This window comes from Filicampus tigris, chromosome 8 (genome assembly GCF_054856515.1).
Source record: "Filicampus tigris isolate MCC_2025a chromosome 8, RoL_Ftig_1.0, whole genome shotgun sequence".
NCBI classification, from domain to species: Eukaryota; Metazoa; Chordata; class Actinopteri; order Syngnathiformes; family Syngnathidae; genus Filicampus; species Filicampus tigris.
The window spans coordinates 18,510,229-18,534,283 of NC_141224.1; the positions used below are offsets into that span (position 1 = coordinate 18,510,229).

The 24,055-nt window shown below is 40.6% G+C and overlaps 3 protein-coding genes across 4 annotated transcripts in view; 2 read left to right on the forward strand and 1 right to left on the reverse strand.

Annotated features, from left to right (window-relative positions):
• Positions 1-3,471: 3,471 nt before the first annotated feature.
• sacm1lb (SAC1 like phosphatidylinositide phosphatase b) lies at positions 3,472-12,694 on the reverse strand. Of its 2 annotated transcripts, none has more exons than XM_086038967.1 (20): positions 12,600-12,694; positions 12,096-12,193; positions 11,861-11,935; positions 11,657-11,784; positions 11,291-11,440; positions 10,314-10,373; positions 10,123-10,156; positions 9,701-9,802; positions 9,364-9,449; positions 8,489-8,575; positions 8,323-8,391; positions 8,011-8,090; positions 7,824-7,922; positions 6,608-6,746; positions 6,224-6,293; positions 6,017-6,089; positions 5,703-5,796; positions 4,840-4,932; positions 4,697-4,754; positions 3,472-4,619 (listed from the first exon to the last, which is right to left on the reverse strand). In XM_086038967.1, exons 1-20 carry the CDS (start codon positions 12,626-12,628, stop codon positions 4,483-4,485), a joined length of 1,761 nt encoding a protein of 586 aa, XP_085895093.1. In that variant the 5' UTR covers positions 12,629-12,694; the 3' UTR covers positions 3,472-4,482. The 2 variants fall into 2 exon arrangements, with proteins under 2 accessions (XP_085895093.1, XP_085895094.1); XM_086038968.1 differs by lacking the exon at positions 12,600-12,694 and adding an exon at positions 12,356-12,593.
• Positions 12,695-13,599: 905 nt separating this feature from the next.
• fbl (fibrillarin rRNA 2'-O-methyltransferase) lies at positions 13,600-22,093 on the forward strand. Its single transcript, XM_086037596.1, has 9 exons — positions 13,600-13,767; positions 15,301-15,438; positions 15,727-15,867; positions 16,680-16,774; positions 16,864-17,034; positions 17,401-17,533; positions 17,892-18,004; positions 18,366-18,511; positions 21,362-22,093. Exons 1-9 carry the CDS (start codon positions 13,758-13,760, stop codon positions 21,384-21,386), a joined length of 972 nt encoding a protein of 323 aa, XP_085893722.1. The 5' UTR covers positions 13,600-13,757; the 3' UTR covers positions 21,387-22,093.
• Positions 22,094-22,360: 267 nt separating this feature from the next.
• dyrk1b (dual-specificity tyrosine-(Y)-phosphorylation regulated kinase 1B) overlaps positions 22,361-24,055 on the forward strand; it is a 64,357-nt gene continuing 62,662 nt past the window's right edge. Inside the window, exon 1 of the mRNA XM_086037595.1 lies at positions 22,361-23,223. The gene's annotated coding sequence lies outside the window, so the exon portion shown is untranslated. The remainder of the gene's footprint in view (positions 23,224-24,055) is intronic.

Consider the following 24,055-nt stretch of genomic DNA (forward strand, 5'->3'; position numbering starts at 1 on the left):
CCTATCCTTTTGGAGCGAGATGACCTGGAAAGACTTGAGGATAGGATCATTTGAATTCAAAAAAGGCTAAGAAAAGGTGTGGGGATGTAATCTTTAAGCCACCTTTAGATAAAGTTACTTCTAACCAACCTTTATGCAAGGAAAGGAGACACATTACCCACAATTCTTTACTTCACAATATTTAAAGCAACAGGCCACCTACAATGTTTACAGACTACGCAATGACATTCAAGAGTTTCACGCTAGAGACTTTAAAAATATTACTTTTAATAATGTAAAAAAACAACAAAATAAAAACTAAAAATTAAAGTAAAATACTAGTAATTTTGGGGGGGTTGCAAGTGGATAGTCAATGAGACCAAGAAATATACGTTCAAATTAAAAGTAAAGATGTGGTTCCATATAATATGCAGGGAACATCAAATATCACCAAAAAATAGTCTCTAACTCACGGCCCATTACTACAAAGACTGTATTCTTTGTGATTGGCGCAGATCCTTTTTTTCACGAAATACATTGATATAATGTTGATGTTCGGCCATCATTGTAATGTTTTAGGCACACATACAGCCTTTGCAGAGGTTGTGGGTTCGAATCCAGCTCCGGCTTTCCTGTGTTGAGTTTGCATGTTCTCCCCAGTGCCGGGTTGGGTTTCCTCCCACATTCCAAAAACATGCATGGTAGGTTGATTGGACATTCTAAATTGCCCCTAGGTGTGATTGTGAGTGTGAATGTTTGTTTGTCTCTGTGTGCCCTGCGATTGATGGGAACCAGTTCAGGGTATCACCAGCCTACTGCCGGAAGACAGCTGGGACAGGCTCCCAGGAGGATAGGATCATTTGAATTAAAAAAGGCGCTGAGCATATATGGTCACCGTTTGTCCCTTCGCCTCGTCCGCACTGCAGCACGAATCAGCCGAGTCGATCGGTGACAGTTATCACCTACTGTCAGCGGAGCAGCGGCCTTGGTCATCTTCCTTGAGGAGTTATTTGATTTGATTATTAAAGGTCTCTAAAAGACTGTCCTGACCAATTATCCTTTGAGTGGTATTTCCTCTCAACATGCTCAAGTGTCAAGTGTTTGTAGAATGTGTCTCCCAAATCATCCATAACAATAATTGTAATAAAAAGTGATGGTGACCAATACCCAGGGCAAAACCCTTAGTGTTGGGAAAACAGATACATAATGTGGAAAAATAAATTAAATCTAAGACCTTCAAGGATCACAACTTGCATGGTCAGGTAGGTTCACACCGCAGGTCTTAATGCTCGATTGGGATTTTTGGGAAAAAATCCTATTTTTTTGTGTAAGCCTTCATATGACATTATAAATGCAACCTTAGTCTTGTCTGCTGTATGAACACATGCGTCACCAAAGTGACCCGCATGCGCAGAAGAAGAGATGACATCACTCACGACGTATTGTTTACAGAAGTAAATGTGGTCCGTGTCGGGGCATTTCTCCAGTGAAGCGATTCGGTAGGAGGTAGAAATAAATGCAGTATTTGGGGGGAATTACGAGGCGAATCTTTTCCATCTCATTTCCTGGAGACATCACTAACGATGACGTCACGTCATAACCGTGCGTAAAAAATCAATTGATCTGAACCGTGGCTGAATTACTACTATCACCACTTCATGTTTCAAGTGTTTGTAGACGGACAGACAGATGATGAGAAGTCTTTTAAAAAGGACGGACTAAGCAAGGATGGAAGTGGGTTTTCATCCGTCCACTATTCGTCCCTAACCGGGTCAAGTACCGACTAAACGTGTTGTTCTTTTAAAAAGCAAGAAGACCACTGTTCTCTTCTGCGACACCACAGAGCCGCCTTCATTAATTGCCTGCACAACACTTTTCATGTGTGTTCCCTGCAGACATTACACTGGCATATTCTGCCCTAGTGGTTCAACACATGTAATACCATGGATTATGCCACAGGAATCAGGACGCCATTTCACTGACTGACAGAAACACACCCAGCCTGTCTTGTGTGTGTAATCCGGGATAGCAATTTTATTTTGTTAACTAGCTGTTAACATTTAGTACCTTATCCCTTTGCATGCGAAGTAGTCCTTGTGTGAGACATCTTTAGACTGTAAAAATCTCTACCAGCGTCAATACACATTTAAACAACCCGGAAGTGGAAGTTTTTGTTTCCTCTTAAAATAACCTTGCGTTATTTTGCAATAATTATTTTATTGTGAAATAATGCAATAAAAACCGAAAACATATTGCTTTATAACACGACAGTTTGGCAAAAGAACACAATAGTATTGCGTGGTAAAGCAATCTTAAATATTCTCTTTTCCGGTCCGCATTATCATCATTATGATTATCATCAACACATCACGACGGCATTGTGTTGGCAGCTAAACGCTGTCTTGGTTAAACAGGTCCTGACTGTTGTATGTGCTTATATGCACCAAACAGCAGTCCAGAGTTCCCACCCTTTTTGAAGTCCTTGGAGGAGTGTTGGAGAATGGTCATTCTGGGCACTCCATCATTTTGCTGAGTGACTTCAATGCTCACGTGGACAATGACAATGAGAGCTGGAGTGTCACACCAACCATACGTGTGATGAAGTCTGGGGGGCTAAATTCCGGATTCTGAAGTTTTCATGAGACTTGAATTCCATATAGATATCCATTTTGAACATGTGTTACACTTAAAATGTTAAATTAACTTGAGCAGTGGATCCAGAAGTTGTGCTGATTGTCGCCATGCAGTGACATGTCACCGCCGCCGTGGGTACTTTGAAGGAGCATGTGACTTTGTATTCTTTTTAAAAATAAAGCCAATAAATGTCACAGAATCCGAGTACTGCGCTTAAGACTGAACGCATGAGCCGGTCCATTAATAGAAGTGTTCAACAGCATGGTTGATGGGCAATGCGTAGCGTATTTCCTAACAACCATATACTTGCACGTGGGGCGCACAGGCGAGCGTATCATAAGATAACTTTGCATAGATCAAATAAAATCCATCTCAAAGCGTAGAATGATTATTTTTAAAATTCTTTTCACAGAGTACTAGATTAGATTGACTGTAGCCTCGGGAGTGCGCAGGAGAAAGGGTGCTTCATTTAGTCTTTGGGAGAAGGAGTGCAGTTCAAGATGTTATTTGATAGGGAACACTCAATTAAGGGTTGCTCGACCCAGAGTGTATACATTTCATGAAGGTGTGTTAATGACACAATTCGGTCTATGGGTTTATGCAGCCCAAAAAGTTCACAGCTGAGCGCTTTTTCTGTCACGCAGGAGAATATGACCCTGTGGTGCCAGGTCAAAGCAACAACAGTGATTTGGCTAAATACTAAATATTTTTTTATATAATAGTGTTAGAAGTGTGACTGCTACAACTTCTGCATTTATCACAACAGACTAATGTACCATTGTATTGGCTCTTTAAGTGAAAATTAATGAAGATGCATTTCAATTTATGAGCAATAAGAATGGCAGAAGAGGCTACTAATGGGAAGGAGAAGTTTGTTTTTAGTACATTCAACCCGATTTTAACACTTAACATGGTAGAATAACCACTGACTGATTACACTGGGTAAATCCACCAAAGATAGCATTCATTTGATTTATATAAAAGACTCCATGAAAGATGAAGACCAATAAGTTATGTGGATGAACTATTCATGTACAAGTAGGCTACTGTACATGATGGTTATCAAACGCAGCATTGCTCTAAGCCTGAGCCAGTGTCTGGTCCTGAAAGCCACTCCATTGAAACGGGCAGTGTTTAAGCACGGCCAGAGTAAATACACCAAACAATGTTATGACAACTTGCAAAATACAGTAACATAACGGTACATTGAATATTCAGCCATAGGTAAAAATGCTTAATTTAGATTTACACTTTTGAGAAGAAGTCATTTAACAATGTTGTGTATGATGTGGTACAGCTCGACACCACCACAAACTACACTCTTACAGTGACGATCCAAACTAAAATCTCTGTCAAGGCAGAAAGAACATTTGATATCATAAACTTGCGCAAGTGATCATAATGTAGTGGTTGGCCCGTGTATGTTGGCACGAGTTGAGTTGAAATCATATATGAAAAGGCAAACCATGTAGAGTAAATAATTTAAAGCTTTTCTGAGGTTCATCCCAATGACTGGGGAAACGTGAAATCTTATGTAGGTCCCACAGTTGTCCTGTAAAGACAGGAACAGTGACATTGGATAAGCGCTAACTCCAGAAGTTCAGTGTACATGGCAGCCTGTGCCAAACTGTCCTGTCTCTGTGTTGCAGCCGTGTGGATAGCAGCAGGTCCGTGCACGCACAGTCTCGGTCTCGCGCTCCTTGTCGTACGCGAGGCGGCCCAGCTGACTCCCCACCATCCTCGACTCTCCCCTCTGTACTAATAAAGGCTCCAGGCCTGATGATGATGATGCTGGGGATAAAGCGATGAATAGGCAGAGGATGTGGTGGTGAGCTCGTTAGGGCGGAGCTGCTTTCCACACGCACACATTCAATCCATCTTTTCCTTCTGGACCAGCTTCGGAGCATCGACAAAGTCCTGTCCGTTGAAGAGGATGAGGCCACAAGTGACGACACTCGCCGTTCCCCAGAACAGGACATAAGCAAGAGTCTCCGTCCATGTGTCACCTACAGAGGAACACCAAAATTATTATTAAGGAACGTGTACTCAATTGTTTGTTGCACTTCAATGGTGATTGTCTTACCGGCCATTAGCAAGCAGATGAAACACATGGAGAATGCTACCACCATGATGATAGGCAACTGAGAGGAAAAAAAAGTTGTATTAAATCAAAGAAAGGAAAATTAAGTTAAGTTGTAAAATTAAGTTAAGTTGTCTCAGTCTTACCGTCAGAAATTTCCAATCTTTGGGGTCACGCAGTGGTGTAGCCAAATCAGCTTCATCCACAGCAAAGTTACCAAGGAACAGGTCTATAGAGTCCTGTGGTAAAAAAAATAAAATAAATAAATAACAACAACAAACAAAAAACACTTTCACCATTCAGACAGACCTGCAGGCCGGTAAAATTTCTGAACCATTTTTCATTGTCAACACATTGGGTAAAATAAAATTTATTTAAGAAAACATATGATGACTTGAGTTGGATGGGTTTGTTTGTTTTTTGGTTAAACAGCATTTTTATATTTTTTAATAATTTGTAAGCACTAATAGTTGTCATCATGATAAAATCCCCACTGTTATAGAAGCTAATATAAATGTTGATCAAATATTTGTATTCCATGTGAATTGTCTATATATGCGCAATAATTTGTAACATGGTAAAACAGACAGATATGAGCATTAAATCAAAATTGGGAACTTGGACCAGCTGTCTAAATTGTTACAAAAATAGGGAGAAAAAAAAAAAGTAATTTCCATTTCCATGTATGCAAGTGTAGGTGAGCATGTGTAGGTGAGCATGAGAGTTTTGGTATAGGTTTAAGTAGTGGTGACATCAGCCTGCCTGAAAAACGCTCAGCTATTACAGTAATGCAGACAACTCTAATAATGTATTTGTACTTCAGATCTAGGCTAAAATTGAAGGTCATCAATCAAGTTGAACTGAATAGCCATAACATTCATTCTTCAGACAGCGCTTCAAGTTGTTAATATTTTTCAATCTCAATGTACGAACAATGTACAGTATATTTTCATGTGAACTGTTGAGGCTGACAAAGGTTGCGCTTGTGGGAATAACATACACAACATACCTGTCTAAATCCATCAGAGAAATTGTTTTTGTAATATCGGATCATAGAGTTCCAGCCGTCCATCAGAAGCCCCCATTGAGTTCTCTTGCCTGTCCTAAAGGAATAAAAACCCGACCGTGACTTAAATGTGTCCAGAGGTTTCGTAAGAAGCAATTTGGTGATGGTAAGATGCATGCAATTCACATTTATGTAGATATACATGTGTATATACATATATATTCGATTAATGTTCAGTCTGTAAACCACTGCAGTGAAGTTGACCAACTGGATGGCTGTGTAAAAATATGGATGATAGCTGTTTTGAAATAACTGACCTGGTGAAGTCGGTCTTCAATGCTCCAGTGCCTGCATATTGTTTAGCACACGCATCTGCATTGTCAGCCCAAGCTGCAGGTAAACAAGCAGGGAAAGGAGGTCAAAAGCAAGAGCACATTATTATTATTAGGACTTGAAGAGAGTGAATGCCTGTGCAATAGTACACAAAGTGAACAATTAAATGCATTGTGTGATGGATAGCTCACCATTTTTGTACATCTTTTCAAAGTCTGCTTGATCCTCAATGTGCTGGTTCATGTGGAGGACGCCCATTTTCTGCAGTTGACACAGCACAGAGTTAAGCACTAAGTAAACCATTGGACTTCTTGGTGCAATGGCGTTCATCGCAGAACAAATCAATTGACAATTTTTACAGTTTTGTGTAGTGCTGCCATCTATTGGAGAATAACTGTTGCCTCCAATGAGTATACAGACTCAGGAAAACCATTAATGCAGTAGATGAGAGCAGCAACATGAGTACACTACTTTGGAGTCACACATCTATAATGTGTGTCATTCGCATACACCGCTGAAAGAAGCATCCCTCGTTTTGTTGTTTTTAGAACTGTATTGTAGCATGACTGTCCTACCTGCAGCTGTGCTTGCAGTGAGCGTCTGGCCAACAGGCTCTGGATGACATTTGTACGGTCCAGGCAGTCCATGCAGTTGCTCCGAAACGTCCCCTCTTGGTTTAACAATACCTTCCCATCTGAATCCACCAAGAAGAACCTGTGCCCCAAATCCACAATGTTATTTAAGTATAGTATATGGCTAATTCATTATGGGTTTAAATCCAGGCTATATGTTTTGTTTAAGAAAAAAAAAATTTGCCCCTGACACACACAAACAAGTTATTTGTTAACTATGTTTTAAAAAAACAACATTTGATTTGATGGGTATTTCTCTTGTTGTTTTTTTTCCTTTAGACTTAATTTGGCATCAGGGGCATGGTGTCATGATTGATATCTGCCCAATACAATACAATACAATTGTATTTAAATAGTGCATTTCATAACAGCTAGAGCTGTAACAAAGCACTTTACAAACAGTACAATAAATAGAACAAAAAGACCCGTGTTCGGTGATGCTTTCTTTAAGAAGCGACACAACTCGCAGTCCATTGACAAATCCAAATCGACAACCGGTACATGGAGGAGCACTCTTACTCTGTTTCCAAAAGATATGCCATGCCATTTAATAATCGGCAGAGGTGGCATTTCTTCATCAACCAAACGCTACCCCAATGTTGACAACTTAGTTGGGCATTAATACACACTGTTAGGCTTGCCTAGCTGATCATGTCTTTGGTTGAGAAACTTTGTGGGTAGGTTCATAAGCACTGGGGCAGAAATGTGGAACGGCTCATTCACAAATTTTCCAAAATGGGCACATAATTCAAGATTTAATAGCGCTCCAACTATTTCTGTGCAAACAAATCTAATTTCCCATAAAGTCTCAAACATATAGAGTCAGACACACCTAATGTTGCTGAATTGTAGTCAGCAACTGGCAGTCAAACATTTAGTGAGTGTTAAAAGGAAAGGTGATGTAACACCGTGGTCAACATGCCCCTGTCCCAGATTTATTGGAACGTGCTGCAGGCATCAAATTCAAAATGAATGACTATAAGTTACCACGGTCCATCGATCGGTTCAGGTACATATTTGTTTTTTCATTGTTATTTTTTTTATTACAAGCAAAACCTGTAGACTGGATTGAGTACCATAGTTGATTAGCTCGACCACATTTCCTGTGTGAGGTTGTCATGAAGCCTTCTCCCAAAAATAAAAACAGAAGTAAACTGACCCAAATTCCTCTTGAATTTCAGCAACCATGTCCAACAAGATGTGCAGACGATGCCACCTCATCCGACTGCACTCTTTGTGGAAGTCAAACGCGATGTATCTGAAGAAATGCAAACATTGTTGAACAAAAAGATTGAGCCATATGTGAAGAACAATGTGCATAATGGGTGCCTGAATAATGGCTGTACCTGATGGTGCCGTTTCCTAAGCCGACCACCATCTTTTCAAAAGTCTTCTCCAGTGGATTTTCTGAGCCTTTCTGGTTGATCTGAAGAAAGAGGGAAAAAATAAGTAGCCTTATTGAAAGTGTCCAAAACCATAAATCACATTATTGGTTGACCACGACTTTGCATCAGAGTTCATATTTTTGTGGGGGATTATAATTTAGGTGAATTTAAGTATGTTTTGAGTGAGTGAGCACTGACTATAAAAATTTAAGTCAACACATGAGATACTATCAACATTATCACCAAGGTGTTTATTGTATTTTACCATCTTACCAGATTCAAAATGACTTGCTTCCCATAAAGTATTATCTGTGAGTCGAAGTGTCTTTGGAATCCATCCATCTGTAGCAATATAGAGCGTGAAAAGGCAAACCACATGAGTAAACTATCAGAATAAAAGTCTTTCATTAGAGTAAAGTAATGCAAATGGGTAGTTTACGTGGTTGACTGTTTTGCTGATCTGTGGTTTTGGCTTGTACTTGAGGTTGGGCCTTTGGGACCAGTAGAAGGGTATTGAGCCTCTTGTCTGAGAATCAGATAAAACATCAGCTAAAACAATGTATAAATATTCCTACAATTATCCCACCATCCATACCACTGTGTTCAGTACATGAAGCAAATGTAAACATTATTTTGGGCTGGATCTAACACATCCTTGACTTTTCTACTTCTTTTAGCTAGGAAGCGACGTCAGTCAAAGCAGCTGAGCCAAGTGGATAGGATCGTAGCCTGTTACCATGGGTACCTCGTTTCAAGACCAACCACTCCCAAAATCTCCTGGACACACAGCTGAGGTCTCCTTGAGCAAGACACAGACACTCCGAGCTGCTGCCCGGGCATTTAAAGCGGAAGTCAACCCAAACATATTTTTTCAAGAATATGTTCTGGCCACTAGTTGGAACAAGGCACTCTGATAAATATTGCATTTGTGGAATAATAGTCAATCCACGCGTTTTTAGCCATCCCTGGGGGCGGCCACTTTGTCACTTCTGTTGACTGAAAATGGCATCACAACTGCTCACGGCACAGGTAACGACCAATCACGGCTGACCTGTTTTCTGAAGCTGAGCCGTGATCGGTCGTTACCTGAGCCCTGAGCAGTTGTGATGTCATTTTTAGTTGACATGTGATAAAATGGCCGCCCCCAAAGATGGGTGCAAAGGGGTGGATTTTGCTGTTTCACTCACATTCCACAAACGCAATATTAATCAGAATGCCGTGTTTGAAATAGTGGGACTGCTGGGAACATATTTGTGAAAAAAATGTTTTTTTTATATATATATATATATCTATCTATCCATGTAATAGACTCACCTGAACAAAAGAAGCCTTAGCACTGTTGCACTGCACTATCTGCTCGGTCTCCACGTAATTAGCGGCATGGCCCTCTGAATCAATGCCTGGCAATGGAAAAAGAAGTTACAAACATGGTGGGCTAAGGTCCCATGAAGCAATACATTAAGTGGACCTCATATACACTGGATGTGGTTGCATTTCCCTTGGGAAAAGAACTTGAGTTAACATGATGTTTGGACATCACAGAAGTACAAGGAAGGATGAGTTGTTGTTGTGGACGTTAAAAGACTACTGTCGAATAAGATAACAATGGCATTACAGTGGGACAGTATGGTGTGGATAATAGTATTGTTACCTCTGACATAGTAGCGGACACCAGCTCTAAAACAGCTCCTTCTGGAGATGATACTCCAGTCAAAGAATTTCCCATTGATGCAGCTTGACTTCATTATGATGACTGGTAAATGTGTGTTAAGAAAGCATAACTTAAAAAATCAGGAATCAGAACGATAGGCCAAGGATGATGGAGCTCCTCCTCCAACCTGCCGTCCAAGTTACTTAGGGTGAAAGGTGGGTACACCTTGGATTGATGAGATGAACAGCATGGACAATTTGGTCATTCCAAAATCTCACAATCATATTGAAAGTACGGTATACCAAACAAATTAAATAGCTGTATTACTGGGCAAATGGGGGGCAAATTGCCAGGCATCCAACAAAAAGTGTCTAAAGGGAGGAATAAACTGTTTCTGTCAGACAACAACAGTGAAAGGATACATCCATGGACAACAGGGTACACAAACTTGTGCAACTGTTAAAAAGAAAAAAAAAATCAGGAAAGACTGTCAGACAGGCTTTCAGCACTAGGTGTCCCAATACTTCAAAGTTCAAATGTATCTACGCAAAATGAGTGACATGAGAAGTCTACATTTATATCCTATAATAACAAGTCAAAACAAATGCCTTACTTCAGGCTGTGCAATGAATTCCCTCAACAGGTGGCCATTCCAGACAAAACGCTGATCTGCCTGTAATCAAAATTAAATTAAGATGATCTGTTCAACACATTTTCCTGTTTCTCCTAATTGTTTAGCATAGTTATTCCTTCTTGGCATGAGGATATACCATTGAGGATTTAACATTTAAAGTTTGTTTGAAACCGTCTATATTTGGTGTTCTTCCGATTCCCGCTGTCAAATGAAGGTCTGTCGCCCAATCAAAACAAAGGAGTGCGTCTATGTCCACCCTTCATGTAGAAATCGCTGTGGTTGGAAAGCCAATTAACTCATTCACTGCCAAGCACATATTTATTTGTCTTTCCACAGTCCGGACATTCAATCCCAGGAATGCATTTATATATTTTTTCAAACGTTAGGTTTAACCTAAGGCAAAGACGTGACAGATTGCTTTTTTCTCCCCGAGACCAAAATGGAGGCACTGAAAGAGCCTTTCCAACACTACAAAAGAACCTAGACACACTCTTCTCTGCAAAACAGTAAATAATGCAGTCCAACGAGGCTACTGTTTTTGAGGTTCTTGTGGGGTACATCCGAAAGGCGCATCAAACCCTGTTGACTCTAATCTGTAGCCTATATTGTTACATCACAATGGAGGTGTATGTAAAACAGTTTGAGAAATTATAAGATAAAAGAGGGTCTGAAAATGTCTGGCAGTGAATGAGCTAAAGAATGTTAAAAAGCAGTGCACCAAAAATTACTTATGTGATTAGCCTTAACCACTTATAACAATAACAACACACAAAAAAATGCATGAAAAGAACCTGTCCTGCTTAGTGGAAACAGGATTTTAGTTGGACAAAACAAAAACTCTACGCTCAATAAGATGGCCCACTGGGTGTAAATTCTAATGTGAACTTGCTCATAACTCATTTAAAGAGGTCAATGGAAACTCATAGAATGACTAGGAAATTAATTGCCTCACACACCCTCTCGAGAAGGCTCATCTCCTGAAATTCAGGACTGGTGTTGGCCAGGCGTTGCAGGGTGTGGGTCAGGTCATAGTCTGTTGCAAAGTAGAAGCTGTCTGTGTGTAGTACATTGTTGATCATGGACAAGAAGGTCTTGTTATCTAGCATCTGTAAAAAGAATGAGAAGTGAGCACCACAGGAAAGAACAGAAGCTTTTTGCAGCATGTTATGCTTGCTGCTAGATCTTGAATGGCAACGTCAATAGCAATGTGTGCATTACATTTCCGGATATTTATGATTAACAAGAGACAACAGAAATCACGAAATGATGACCAAAAGCTCAGGTGACAAGTACAATAATTGCAATCAAATAGGGACATCCACCTGGTTGTCTGTCAGGTGTAGTATTGTCTTCTTGTAGGAGATGATGTCAAAGTCCAGAGCCTTCCATACAGCATGACCCAGTAGGTCCCCCACCTTCTTCTTCTTAGTGATGATGATCAGGTACATACCTAACAACCATGAAGGATGAGAATATTGGGATTGTCTAAAACCAGCTATTTCACAGTTTACAATTTAACATCCCACCTGCGACCAAGCGTATTGTCCCCATGAGTCCACATATTGGCCTGGTCTCAGCAGATGCCGGAATGTCCCTCTTAACTGCGGATGAGAGCAGGGAGATCCAAGGGCAGTAGTAGTTAGCGTGCACAAAATCCAATCGTTAATATGTAAATAGCATTGCATTCCAGATTAATTCATTCATGAATATTGATCTCGCAAACGGGTATTTTTAAATGTTTACAACGGAAGGAATGCCTACCTGTGAGCGTCATCTCAGTTGACACCCTATCGATGGCCAACACGTCCACAGAGCCATCGTCACAAGCCTCGATGTAAAATTTATCAGCTGTAGTGCGTCTGTAATGGGCAGAAAATGGGCTGCTAACACCTCGAGCTTCATTCTCGCAAAATAAAGCAATTTAACAGACCTGTTAAACAAACTACAACAGGAAGTCTTAGGCTAAAGCGTATTTGTTGACTAAAAACAGACGGCGTCATTCGAAAAACATTTAAACGTACCTTTTAATCAGTTATCAAAACCAACAAAACGTAACAGATAGAGATAAAAGTTTGTCTAGTGTCAAACGTTTTCATCGCTGAGCCCGTGACGTACGCGTTAAAACAGTTACACGGCTGTTCGAGGGTAGAATCAACATGCCGTTATTTCGCTGACTGAATCGTTCAGGCTGTAAAACAGATACATAATTGTCTTATGCTACAAAACAAATAAACGTGGAATCGGCAGAACGTTCCCAGCACTTACAAGTTAAAACTCTCATAGGTGCTCGCCATCTTTCATTCAGTAACCTCGTCCGTGACGTGTCAGCCAATAACGACAACTTCCGTCATCAACAGTGGCGGCCCATTGTTACTGCGCATGCGCCAAACAGATTTTATAATCAGCTATGATGGATCATACTCATGAAATACATCAATTTTCTTGTAGATTCTATCCTTGATTGCGTTTTTAAAGCGAATGCCTTTGTTATTAATGTGGTTTGCATGTATTTGCCCTTTTGTCAAATGTGTACTTTTCTGCATATTTCCCCACTTTAACTTGCTTTTAGATCATCACAGACAAAAGTTACAATCCCCAAGTTAACCCTCAACAATAAGTTACCAAATAAATAACACACAGTCGTGTTTTACTTTTCTAAAAAAAAATTGATCTGAATGATTCCCTAGAGTTTTGGGGGAATATTCTATGGACTAAGACGAAAGTATAACTTTTGGGAAGGTGTGTGTGTCTCGTTGCGTCTGGTGTAAAGGGAACAAAGCATTTCAGAAAATTAATATATTTTTTTAAATTAATATGGTGGTAATAATGTGATCAAAGTCCACACTTGAATCTGATTGAAATGCTGTGGCATGGCATGTCCTTAAAAAGGCCATTCATGCTTGTAAACCATCCAGTGAGCTGAATTGAAGAAATTCTGATAGGAGCAGGCAACTATATCTCCACAGAGATGTGAAAGGCTAAATTCCAATTACAAGAATCGCTTGATTCCAGTTGCTGCTGCTCAGGGTGGCCCAACACGTTATAAATTGCATTTTATTTTTAATTGGGTTATCTTTGTCCTACATTTATATTTGTTCGATGACCGTACACATTTTAGTATGAAAACCATGTAAAAAAAAGTATTTGAGAAGAGGTCAAATGCAGTACAGCACTGATTTACGGCACTTTTCCCTACTCCAAACTATAACTACATTGTGGCCAATAGGGGGCAATAACGTTTTGAAAAGCCAGTCACACAGCCCTCGGAGAAAAAAAAGAGAGAGAATTTGAGCGACGGAAGTAGTTTTTCTGTTCATCCGGTAGTCGCCCATGTGGCTCGAGATTGCTCGTAGTCGCTAACGTACTGGGAAAGAAGACAAAACATTTCGGCGTCAACTCAGCTCTTTAAAAGCATAGCGTAACATGAGACCAGGTAAAGAAAATAACTTTTTGTTTTGGAACATTGTGTCTGTTGTTTACCTTGTGCGCAATTGCCATCCGAACGCGCGGAGTCACACGTGGCCCTGCTTCTTCGTCACGTTTACTAGACGAGACTAGAAGCTTTACATTAAACCGGTTAAATGTATCTGTAAATATTCTTTGTGAGCTGTGATGCACTGTACTTTAGAAAAGTGTGACAAATGGGAAATTTTTGATGATGGGTTGCGGCTCGATAAATAACGTACCCGATGCGCCATGGTGCCCGAACTCACGTGTTGCACCTCTTAGCAACACTGAACAGCCGAAATTCGTAAATCACAATTTCAAGTATTTTGAATGGATGGATTTTTTTCAATGAATCTACTTGTTAAGATGGCAGAGGTGAACGGTAATATTGCTATTTGTAATATTCTTTGAATTATCATCGTAGATCGATTCAAATGCTTAGTGCCATTACGTTAAACCACATTCTAAAGTATTTGTTACTGAACACACACCCTTGGTGTTAAATTGCTTTTTGTTTTTAATATTTAAACGTTTTATGAATGCCCCGAGATATTCAAATCAGCATTTTATATATTCATGTAGGGTCGCTTTAACTTGTAAAAGTAAGTCCTTAGTGTCAAGTCGTTAATAAGGCGTGGTATGTTGATTATGGCCTCACTATCAAAGATCCTCTAAATTTGGATACGTCTGTTTGGCTACCGTTTGCCTCTGACCCCTTTTTTTTTGATGAGGAGCATCAATAAGGATGAAGCATTTCCCATGCAACTCCGTACTAAAACAATCACTGGAGTCACATTTAATTTTGTGCAGTTTAGTCACCAACAAAGATTTTGTTTCATGTATCAGTTGCAATTTATGTTATAACATCGTATTTTGATTAATACTTGCTACAAGAGCTGTGGGCGTTCCGCCTATGACGGACGCACATTTTGTCGGCGATGGTCGGGAACCTTACAATCGAGCGAGTGGAAGTAGATCGAAGTCTGTAGACAGAAAGGCAAATGGAAGCCCGTTTAAAATGCTTGGCAGACCGGCCTATATTCGATTACTATTTGTTCTGGCCGGACAAAAGGGCGACTAAACAGTGGAAGGGTACCCCGGCTGCAGGCGGAAGGCGATAAACTGAGTGGGACATTTTAGTAAAATGCCCAGCTTGTACTTACTGAACCACACAAACCATTTTACAACACAAAATGAGAACGTAGCCTAAAAGGTTTTGAATGAGGTGCTAAATTCTGTCATCCCCTGAGTTTTGTTCTCAAAATGTATATTAAATCATATTAAGCATTGGTAAATGCACATTTCTGAAACAGTTAACAACACATTTGTACCAAATCTGACATCTTTCTTATTCATCCATAGCCTTTTATTGTAGCTGATGCAATGTTTTGTATATAAACAGTTAAGTAAATTGTTTATACGGTGACGTGTGAATGTTGACTGTTGCAGTTTTGAAACACAATCCAAATGCAAACTTGCGATTTCTGCTGATATTCCACTGTCTTTGCTACTTGGGTAGGGTTCAGTCCCAGAGGAGGTGGCGGCAGAGGAGGACGAGGAGGATTCGGTGATCGCGGAGGACGAGGAGGATTCGGTGATCGAGGAGGACGAGGAGGATTCGGTGACCGCGGAGGACGAGGAGGGTTCAGAGGAAGAGGTAAAACTTGAGGAATTTGGGAGGGAAATGGCCAGTTACATGATTTGGTTTGTTCTCTCAAATAAATAAAAATCAATTGTGAATCCAGATTTTGAAGAACGCAAACATTCTGATTGTTCCATTACACTTTGAGATAAAACGTTTTTTAAGCCTTTTTTAAGAAAATCAATTGAACATTCACATTCAACTGCAATTGTTTCACTGCAAAACTAATTTACCTTTGTTTCTGTGCAATAGATGATTTGACAACTAAAACTTGCATTGAGATGTGACTTTTGTTTCCCCAAGGTGGATTCAGGTCTCCAGAGGGAGGAGGATTCAGAGGCCGTGGAGGAGGCAGAGGTACCCCAAGAGGAAGAGGAGGGAGGGGAGGACGAGGTGGCTTTGGAGCTGGAAGGAAAGTCTTGGTGGAGCCACATAGACATGAAGGTTATTCCCCCTATTATCAGTTTTTTTAATTCTAGTTATAAATACAGTAGCTGACTTTCCATGTTAATTCAGTCAGCAACGTGGCTATAGACAATGACTTTTTTTTTTACTCCGTTAAAAATGTAACACATCTATTTATCCCAGTATAAAATCAATGGACAGTTATTCCCCACTATTTCAAGCGGAAGTCAACCTAAACTTTTTTTTTTTTTCAAGAATATCTTTCCAGCAGGCCCACTAGTTAAAACAGCATTCGGATTAATTTTGTGTTTGTGGAATATAAATTAAACAGCAAAATGCACTTTTTTTCGCCATCTCTGAGGGCGGCCATTTTGTCTTCCGTCGACTGAAAAGGACATCACAACTGCTCACAACGACCAACCACGGCTGACCTGTTTTGTGAATCTGAGCCGTGATTGGTCGTTGTGAGCAGTTGTGATGTCATTTTCAGTTGACAGAAGACAAAATGGCCGCCCCCAGAGATGGCGAAAAACAAGTGGATTAATACTTATTCCACAAACGCAATATTTATCCGAATGTCCTGTTGCAACTAGTGGGCTTGCATAGAGCACATTTTTGAAAAAAAATATATGTTTGGGTTGACTTCCACTTTTAGGGGCCAAATTTTAGGAAACTCTTGCTCTCAGGTGTTCCTGCATAGCATTACAACTTTGCGTATTTTATGCATTGCAACAACTTAAAATTGGCTGTATGTACGTATATCCATATACTGTAGGGCGTTATTTGGCCCATGGCTAACTCAAGTAGATACTTTTTAGCTCATCAATGATGTTAACTCTTTGTCTCCTAAGGAGTGTTCATCTGCAGGGGGAAGGAGGATGCTCTGGTGACCAAGAACATGGTGGTAGGAGAATCTGTGTATGGAGAGAAGAGGATGAGTGTGGAGGTGAGTCTGAAGACTGTTGTTTCCACTGCTGTTGCAGCAGCTTGATCTGCGTTACTACTTCTGCATTATTTGCTTTTACTCTTCATTAGGAGGGAGAGACTAAGATTGAATACAGAGCATGGAATCCATTCCGTTCCAAGCTGGCAGCAGCCATCTTGGGAGGAGTTGACCAGATCCATATAAAACCTGGAGCGAAAGTCATGTACCTGGGGGCTGCCTCTGGTACAACAGTATCTCACGTCTCTGACATTGTTGGGCCGGTGAGTGCTATCCCTCTAACGCATTGTCACAACACACACGCAGAAGTTTGGCTCGTGCGATATACCTGTACACATGTAAAATAATAAATTGAATGTTCAAGCTGGGGCAGTGGAGAAATCAGCAAGTCCTCCAATACACCTGATTGAAATGATCGACTCATTAGCAAGCTCTGCAGGAGCCTGATAACGATCCTGATCCATTTCAATCAGGTGTGTTGCAGGAGAGAAACATCTGAAACATGCAGGATAGCGGCCTTCGAGGACCACAATTTGACACCAACCAGATAATTTGATGGAATAATCGTAATTGTCATGTTAAAATGCAATGCATTACACCATATACACATACAACATATTGTGTTGCAGGAAGGGCTGGTGTATGCTGTAGAGTTTTCTCACAGATCAGGTCGTGATCTTCTCAATGTGGCAAAGAAACGAACCAACATCATTCCCATCATTGAAGATGCTCGTCACCCACACAAGTACAGAATGTTGGTTGGTAAGTATACTGCTATTGCACTACTCAAAAGCATTTGTCTTTATATGCAAGTTGTGATTTAGTTTGCATTCTATTTTTAAGTTTAATAAAGATTTGGTCAAATTCAGATTATTTCCCTTGAAGATTATTGTATCCAGTGGATGTTCCCCCCCGATAGTATTTTGGGAATTTTATTTAAATTGCATCCCTCTTGCTCTATTCACTTGAGTTGCCTCCATGCTGCACCCTTGTTGGCAAAAGGTAGTTTTGCTTGACAGTCAATAAGAAAAATGTATAATGCTGTTCTCTATGAGGATTTCAACATCTTGCAGTGATATCTGTGAGGGTATACTATAAAATATGCGCTGTTCCTATTCAGGCATGGTGGATGTAATCTTCGCTGACGTTGCCCAGCCAGACCAGACTAGGATTGTTGCTTTGAATGCTCACAACTTCCTGAAGAACGGAGGGCACTTTGTCATCTCCATTAAGGTACACTGATGACCACCTACAGTTATTCTTCACCACATTGAAGGGGTATTGTTCTTTGTCATGAGATAGAAGATGGAAAACTTCCCTGTAGAAATGTGATAGTTTCATTTAAAGTTTAAGTAAACTAGAATTTCAAACTATATTGAAAGCTATCTTTGTTACCATTACTGATTAAACGTGGATGATACCGACATAGTTTGAGGACAGTTTTGTAGTAATGCTTGAGGTAATTTCAAAACATGACAGTTGAATTGTCAAGGTCAGGCATAGACTCAAACTCCTTTTGGGTTTTAAATTATCAAACACAATATAACATAAAAGCAGTCTAATACATAGACATCTTCCGTTTTTGTGTTAACAGGCTAACTGTATAGACTCGACAGCTGCACCAGAGGCTGTGTTTGCCTCAGAAGTAAAGAAGATGACTTCAGAGAATATGAAACCTCAGGAACAGCTCACACTGGAGCCCTATGAAAGGGACCATGCTGTGGTAGTGGGCATCTACAGGTACACGACCAGCATACTGCTCCTCTCTTAAGTACCTTGCAGATAGAGGGACAATCAACATTACTGCAGACTTTCTTTTCCTACTGGGTTGAACAGCTCCATCTGGTGGACCGATCTTAAAACTAAAATGGTCTCATCAAATATGTAGTTGAAAATACTGTAGAGTATTTGCAAGTCCACAAATTATGCTCTTCCCATCTGGTTTATTGTTACTGGTCTCTTCAAAGGTAGCTTTTTGCTTAGATTTCGTCTCTGTTAATATTTGTGTACTTTGTAAGTTTACAGTGTTGGGGTTTTAAAAGCGCAATATATGATACTTCTATTAATGTAAAAAATTACATGGACTTGCATAAAGGCTGTGAAGGCATGCATTAAAACATAAGTTCAACTTTTCATTTTTAATAACACCACAATAACACACATTTCATTAGTGTTTATATACACGTAGCACGAAGTAATTTTGCCTGTCATGGCCAAAATAATAACCAGGACTGACTAATTAAACCAAACTGCAATCCTGATATTGAAGTTGACTTGATAATGTGAAATAAACATTCAAATACGGGTGGGTGATATGGCAAAAATATCATATCACAATTTTTAAAAAATAAAATCCTGATCACGATTTTATCATGATTCTTTTCTTATATTTTTTTTAGACAAATTTGCACCTTTCTGACCATTTTCATGTTAAAAATAAAACATTTAAAATGTGTATAAAACTCTAAAAGAAAAAAAACATTTTAAGTCAGCTAAGCTTTCTGAACAGGTTTTAATTTGAATAGTGACAATTTTTATCAAAATGTGCAGTGAATGTAAACATAAAAGGTAATAATGTCTTTCAAACCCCTCGTTTTCCTCTGTTTTAATGGGAATCATGTCTTCAGCAAGGTAATAAGTCACTGCCTCAGTTACTTCTTTACACTGCTTGCCTGTTTTTCATATGGAGTGCTCACGTTAAATGACCGTTACCGTGGGTTGCGTTAGCTTGGAGCTAGCAGCTGCCTCTGGCTACCATGTGTCCGTTTGGTTTGGCTGTCGGCGCTGATGTCCGTACCGAGTCTCTACAAACTTTGCAAATAACTTGTTTGCGCTTTCTCCTGCGAGGAAAAGCCAAACCAAATCGACACTGTGGATGTGGAGTTTCTTTTCGGGACCAACTCTGCTTCGTGATGACTTTCCGCTATAGGTCCCCGCTATACAAACAAACAGGGAGGCGGGGAGTGTCACGTTCGGTGCACTGTGCGTGCTGTGATTGGTTGGTCGGGTATACGCGTCAGCGGCTTTGCGCTGCCATAGAGCTAAACTGTTTGGAATGTTCCGTGTAGACGGGCAAACAATCTTCGGCTTTATGAGATCGTGAACCCGTTAAACTGCTTAGTGATCTAATATCGTCATATCGCCCACCCCGACATTCAAAGGAGATATGCCGTTATAAACAGTTCCCGGCTGTTTACAAGAGTCAATTGCATGCTTCGGTCAAAATCCCTCAAGAATATTTTTTTTTGGGTGTTGGGCTTCTGTGCATGTGGCCCATCCAGTGGTCAAAAACAAATACCACCAAATCCAAGCGTATAGTTGTGCTGATTATCAAAAGCTAATGCTGATGGTGCTACCCAACTCAAGTCTGCATCTAGCAACGTCTGTGCCCTGCCCTTTAGCTTTGATTTGATCACGTAGCCCGACAATTACTTGAAAATGGAAAATCATTACCTCGCCTAGCCTCCAAGTCATGGACGGAGAAGCCTTGTTGGGACAATATGGGACAAAATTTTGCATTACTTAAATCTTAATGCTTGCTTACACCTTTTCTGAAATAGACAATGCAAAAATGTACTCGTAAATTTCCGCTCAAACATTTTCCCAACCGTTTGTATGTCTTTTCTCTTTAAGGTGGAAGTTTACCCAAACATATTTTGTTCAAGAATATGTTCTACTGTATGTAGTCACACTAGTTGAAACAGGGCATTCTGAATAATATTGTGTTTATGCAATATAGCAAAAGCCGCCCATTTTCAGCCATCTTAGGGGGCGGCCATTTTATCACTTCTGTTGACTGAAAAATGACATAACAGTTGCTCAGGTAACGACCAATCACAGCTCACCTGTTTTCTGAAGCCGAGCCATGATTGGTTGTAATCTGATCCTTGAGGAACTGTTGTCATTTTCAGTCGACAGAAGTGACAAAATGGCCATCCTCCGAGATGGCTAGAAACTACTGGATTTTGCTGCTTAACTCACATTTCCACAAACTAGTGTTGCAAAGAATACCAGTACCAGTATCGTATCCTGATTTTTCGGCGACAAAAACGGCCTGATGCCATTTTTTTAACACCGGTATTTAAAAAAAAAAAAACACGGCTCACTAACTCTGTCTTAAAGGCAAGTATGCATACATGTGATTAATGCCTTAAAGAGGAAGTCAACGCAAACACTTTTTTCCAAGAATATGTTCCATGCAAGCCCACTAGTTGAAACAGGGCATTCTGATAAATATTGCATTTGTGGAATAAGTGTTAATTCACCTGTTTTTAGTCATCTCTGGAGTCTTCTGTCGACTCAAAATGACATCGCAACAGCTCACAACAACCAATCACTGCTCAGATTGTGGTTACCTGAAACACAGGATCATAAAATGTGATCAGAACTTAATCCTAATTACAAGAATGGATCAATCTGGTGTGCTCACACAATACCACACAATTGTCATTATGTTCATATGACCACTAAAACGGTTGTCGTGTGTTTATGCCACTACTGCTACCAGAGGTGAACAGCTATTTGGAGGTGGCTCTCAAAATTCTATAAACTGCCTAGTTTTTAACATTGCATTTTTTTCTCTTTCCTCAGACCTCCACCAAAACAGAAGAAATGAGATGTTGTCGGAACCAAGGGAGAGTCAGCTGTACCATGCTCTGTTTATTTACGCTTCTATGTCAATTTTGGCTTTTCATCTCATCACTGCACAACCACTCGACTTTCTATCAAGACTTGTGCTACAAACCATTTGGGGCCTGTACAGTTTGGTACTCCACTGGTGTAAAATGGGTTTGTTTATCTGAATTGAACTGCATTTCACACTTACAGTTACACACCATTGAGTGAAGGTCTATTTCTTCCCTGTTTGCTGTTGAAATACTGCAGTCCAGCAGAGTCCAGCTTTGAATTGACATTTGATTCTGACGTTGGTTTTCATAAGTATCTCTTGTATCTTGTTCTGAATATACTTTTTATTCTATACATTTGTTTTCTTTTGCCTCCTTGCTTCTGATCCTACAAAACATACAGCACAGTATATACAAATGTTATAGTACCAAGTTATAAATCGACTGTCAAATGTATAGCTGGCACCTTTTGACCCCTTTCAAGTATTTTGTAGTCATAACTGCCCCTGTGTGGACACACAGGGTAACATTGAATGTCCATATTAAGTTGGATCAGTTTGCAAGTATTGTTTTTTTTGTTTGAAACAGTTACTTGCATAACTGTGTTTAGTTTAATTTGTCAATCTTTGATGAAAGCTTGTAAGGCAGTCTAAGGACATATCCCTTTTACATTGTAAATAAAACGTGTTTTCATTTATTGGAATGTTTTTGCCGTTGAGTTTTCCCAATACAAATTGATTTGGTAGCCCAGTCAGTGGAGGTACAGAAGACGTCCATCAAAATCGTGTCCTATGTCCCTTGTCATCTATGCAGAGCCGCGACAACAAAACCGAAGGCCAACGTCACTATTTGGGGACTTCATGACCCCCGACACCGAGGACGTGTTGATTGGTTTTAAATAACAATCTGCAATATGAACCGAACAGCTTTCTAATCTCTTCCAAACTTTATCCAAACACTATGATTGACCATGACACTTTTACTAACGGTTTTGTAAATTGGTTAAATTTTCTGAACACCCGTTATTATAGAGCGGAATTCTTGGACTCCTGCAACTATCCACCGTAGATTTGTTTTGGCAGCCATTTTGTGGGAATTTTCTCTGGAACGCGCGGGACCGTGCTTGCTTGGCATCGGGAGTGCGCCCCCAATGCAGCCCCTCTCCTTCGACTGATATTAACATCACGGAGGGGCTGTCCAACCCACAGCTAGCGTTAGCCGTGCCTACCAAAATTAAGGGAAGTTTTTCCTCAATCTTTGCTTTTATGGTTAACCCGTCAATTGGCTAGCCCCCAAAGGCTAAGCAACCTGGAGTGTGCAGGCTGTCTTCCACTTTAATTCCAATGTCAGTGTTTTATTAGCTAGCGTGTCAGCTAATGGCTGTCCAGCGTTAGCCGTTCACATAACTCAAATAAGCTAACGGAGTTGATGAATCAAATGGTTCTTGATATTATCGTGGAATGATTTAATCGTATGTGTTGACTGAGAAACCGGCCAAGAAGATTACATGGACGGACTGACAGGAGAGGGGTTCGAGGTGTCCGTGTTTGAGGCGGTGGGCTGCCCACCTCCCCTAAGGCACGGCTAAATGAGTTGCGCCGGTTAACAGCCCCCTTCCGACAACGCTCCATTCGATCTCCGAAGAATAAGAATTCGCCGGAAATCAATATCATCGGGATATATCGTTTAGTGTATTCTGTCGTGTATTGGGATTTCTCTGGTGGAAGACGGGCGACTGGGGAGGGGGACTCTGCTCTTGTGGACGGAGGGAGAGTGGGGTTCTGAACATGGCTGCTACGCGGAACTTGGTTCGACACACCGCCTGAGGTAAGCAGTTGCCGGTCTTCGCTTTCTCTTGATCGCACACCTGCATGAAACATTGGCTGGGTGTTTCTTAATCGCGTTTGAATATTTGTGCACGAGGCTTGATGAGCAATGATGGTCTTATCAGCAATCGGTAGCATCACGTTAGTGGTCCTTGTCAGCCGGCCTCTTGTCATTTCTGCTACTGCTCATCAGCAGGGTCACGTTCAGGGAGAAAATGGGCTGGATGTGATACAACAGATTGCTACGGACAATATAAGTCGTTAACTACTCGGACTTGACAATCTCATGTATCCACGAAACCAGAGACGCGTAGTATGATGAATGACTGTCACCCAGATTTCACGTCATGCGGTGTCCTCTAAGATTAGCGTTATTAACACCGCCTTCATGCCGTTAATTGTAAGACTTTCTAATAGCTAACCTACTGGTGAGTGGACTGAGCGAGTGATTATGGTCGTAAATAGTCAGATTGAACCGCCCGTGTGTGTGTGTGTGTGTGTGTGTGTGTGTGTGTGTGTGTGCGTGCGTGTGCGCGTGTGTGTCTGTGTGTGGGGGTGTGGGTGTGTGTGCGTGTGCGTGTGTGTGTGCGTCCAGGCAAGTTTCAGTAATAGTGATACTGCGACCTGCCTCAAGTTGTAACGCACGACACCAGGCGTGGAAGAGGTTGCCGGCGGCAGAACAAATCGGAGCAATAGATGTGGAATTGATAATTTTGTGATGGCTAATTTGAGTAGTCGTGTGCTTAAAATGGCATACGTTATTGATTTGGTGTTTTGGCGCTTCTTGATGTGTCACGTATGAGCCACACGGCTCCCCGGCTGTCCTCTGTAGA

Excerpts from the sequence above, each read along its gene's own strand:
- sacm1lb (XM_086038967.1), bottom strand. The coding sequence starts at position 12,628 with ATGGCGAGCACCTATGAGAGTTTTAACTT. Across the intron at positions 6,747-7,823 it reads GAAATTCAAGAGGAATTTGG|GTTCTTCTTGGTGGATTCAG; the intron begins GTCAGTTTACTT and ends TTTGGGGCACAG. Across the intron at positions 6,294-6,607 it reads CACTGCAAGCACAGCTGCAG|AAAATGGGCGTCCTCCACAT; the intron begins GTAGGACAGTCA and ends TGTCAACTGCAG.
- fbl (XM_086037596.1), top strand. Across the intron at positions 15,439-15,726 it reads AGGAGGGTTCAGAGGAAGAG|GTGGATTCAGGTCTCCAGAG; the intron begins GTAAAACTTGAG and ends TGTTTCCCCAAG. Across the intron at positions 18,005-18,365 it reads ACTTTGTCATCTCCATTAAG|GCTAACTGTATAGACTCGAC; the intron begins GTACACTGATGA and ends TTGTGTTAACAG.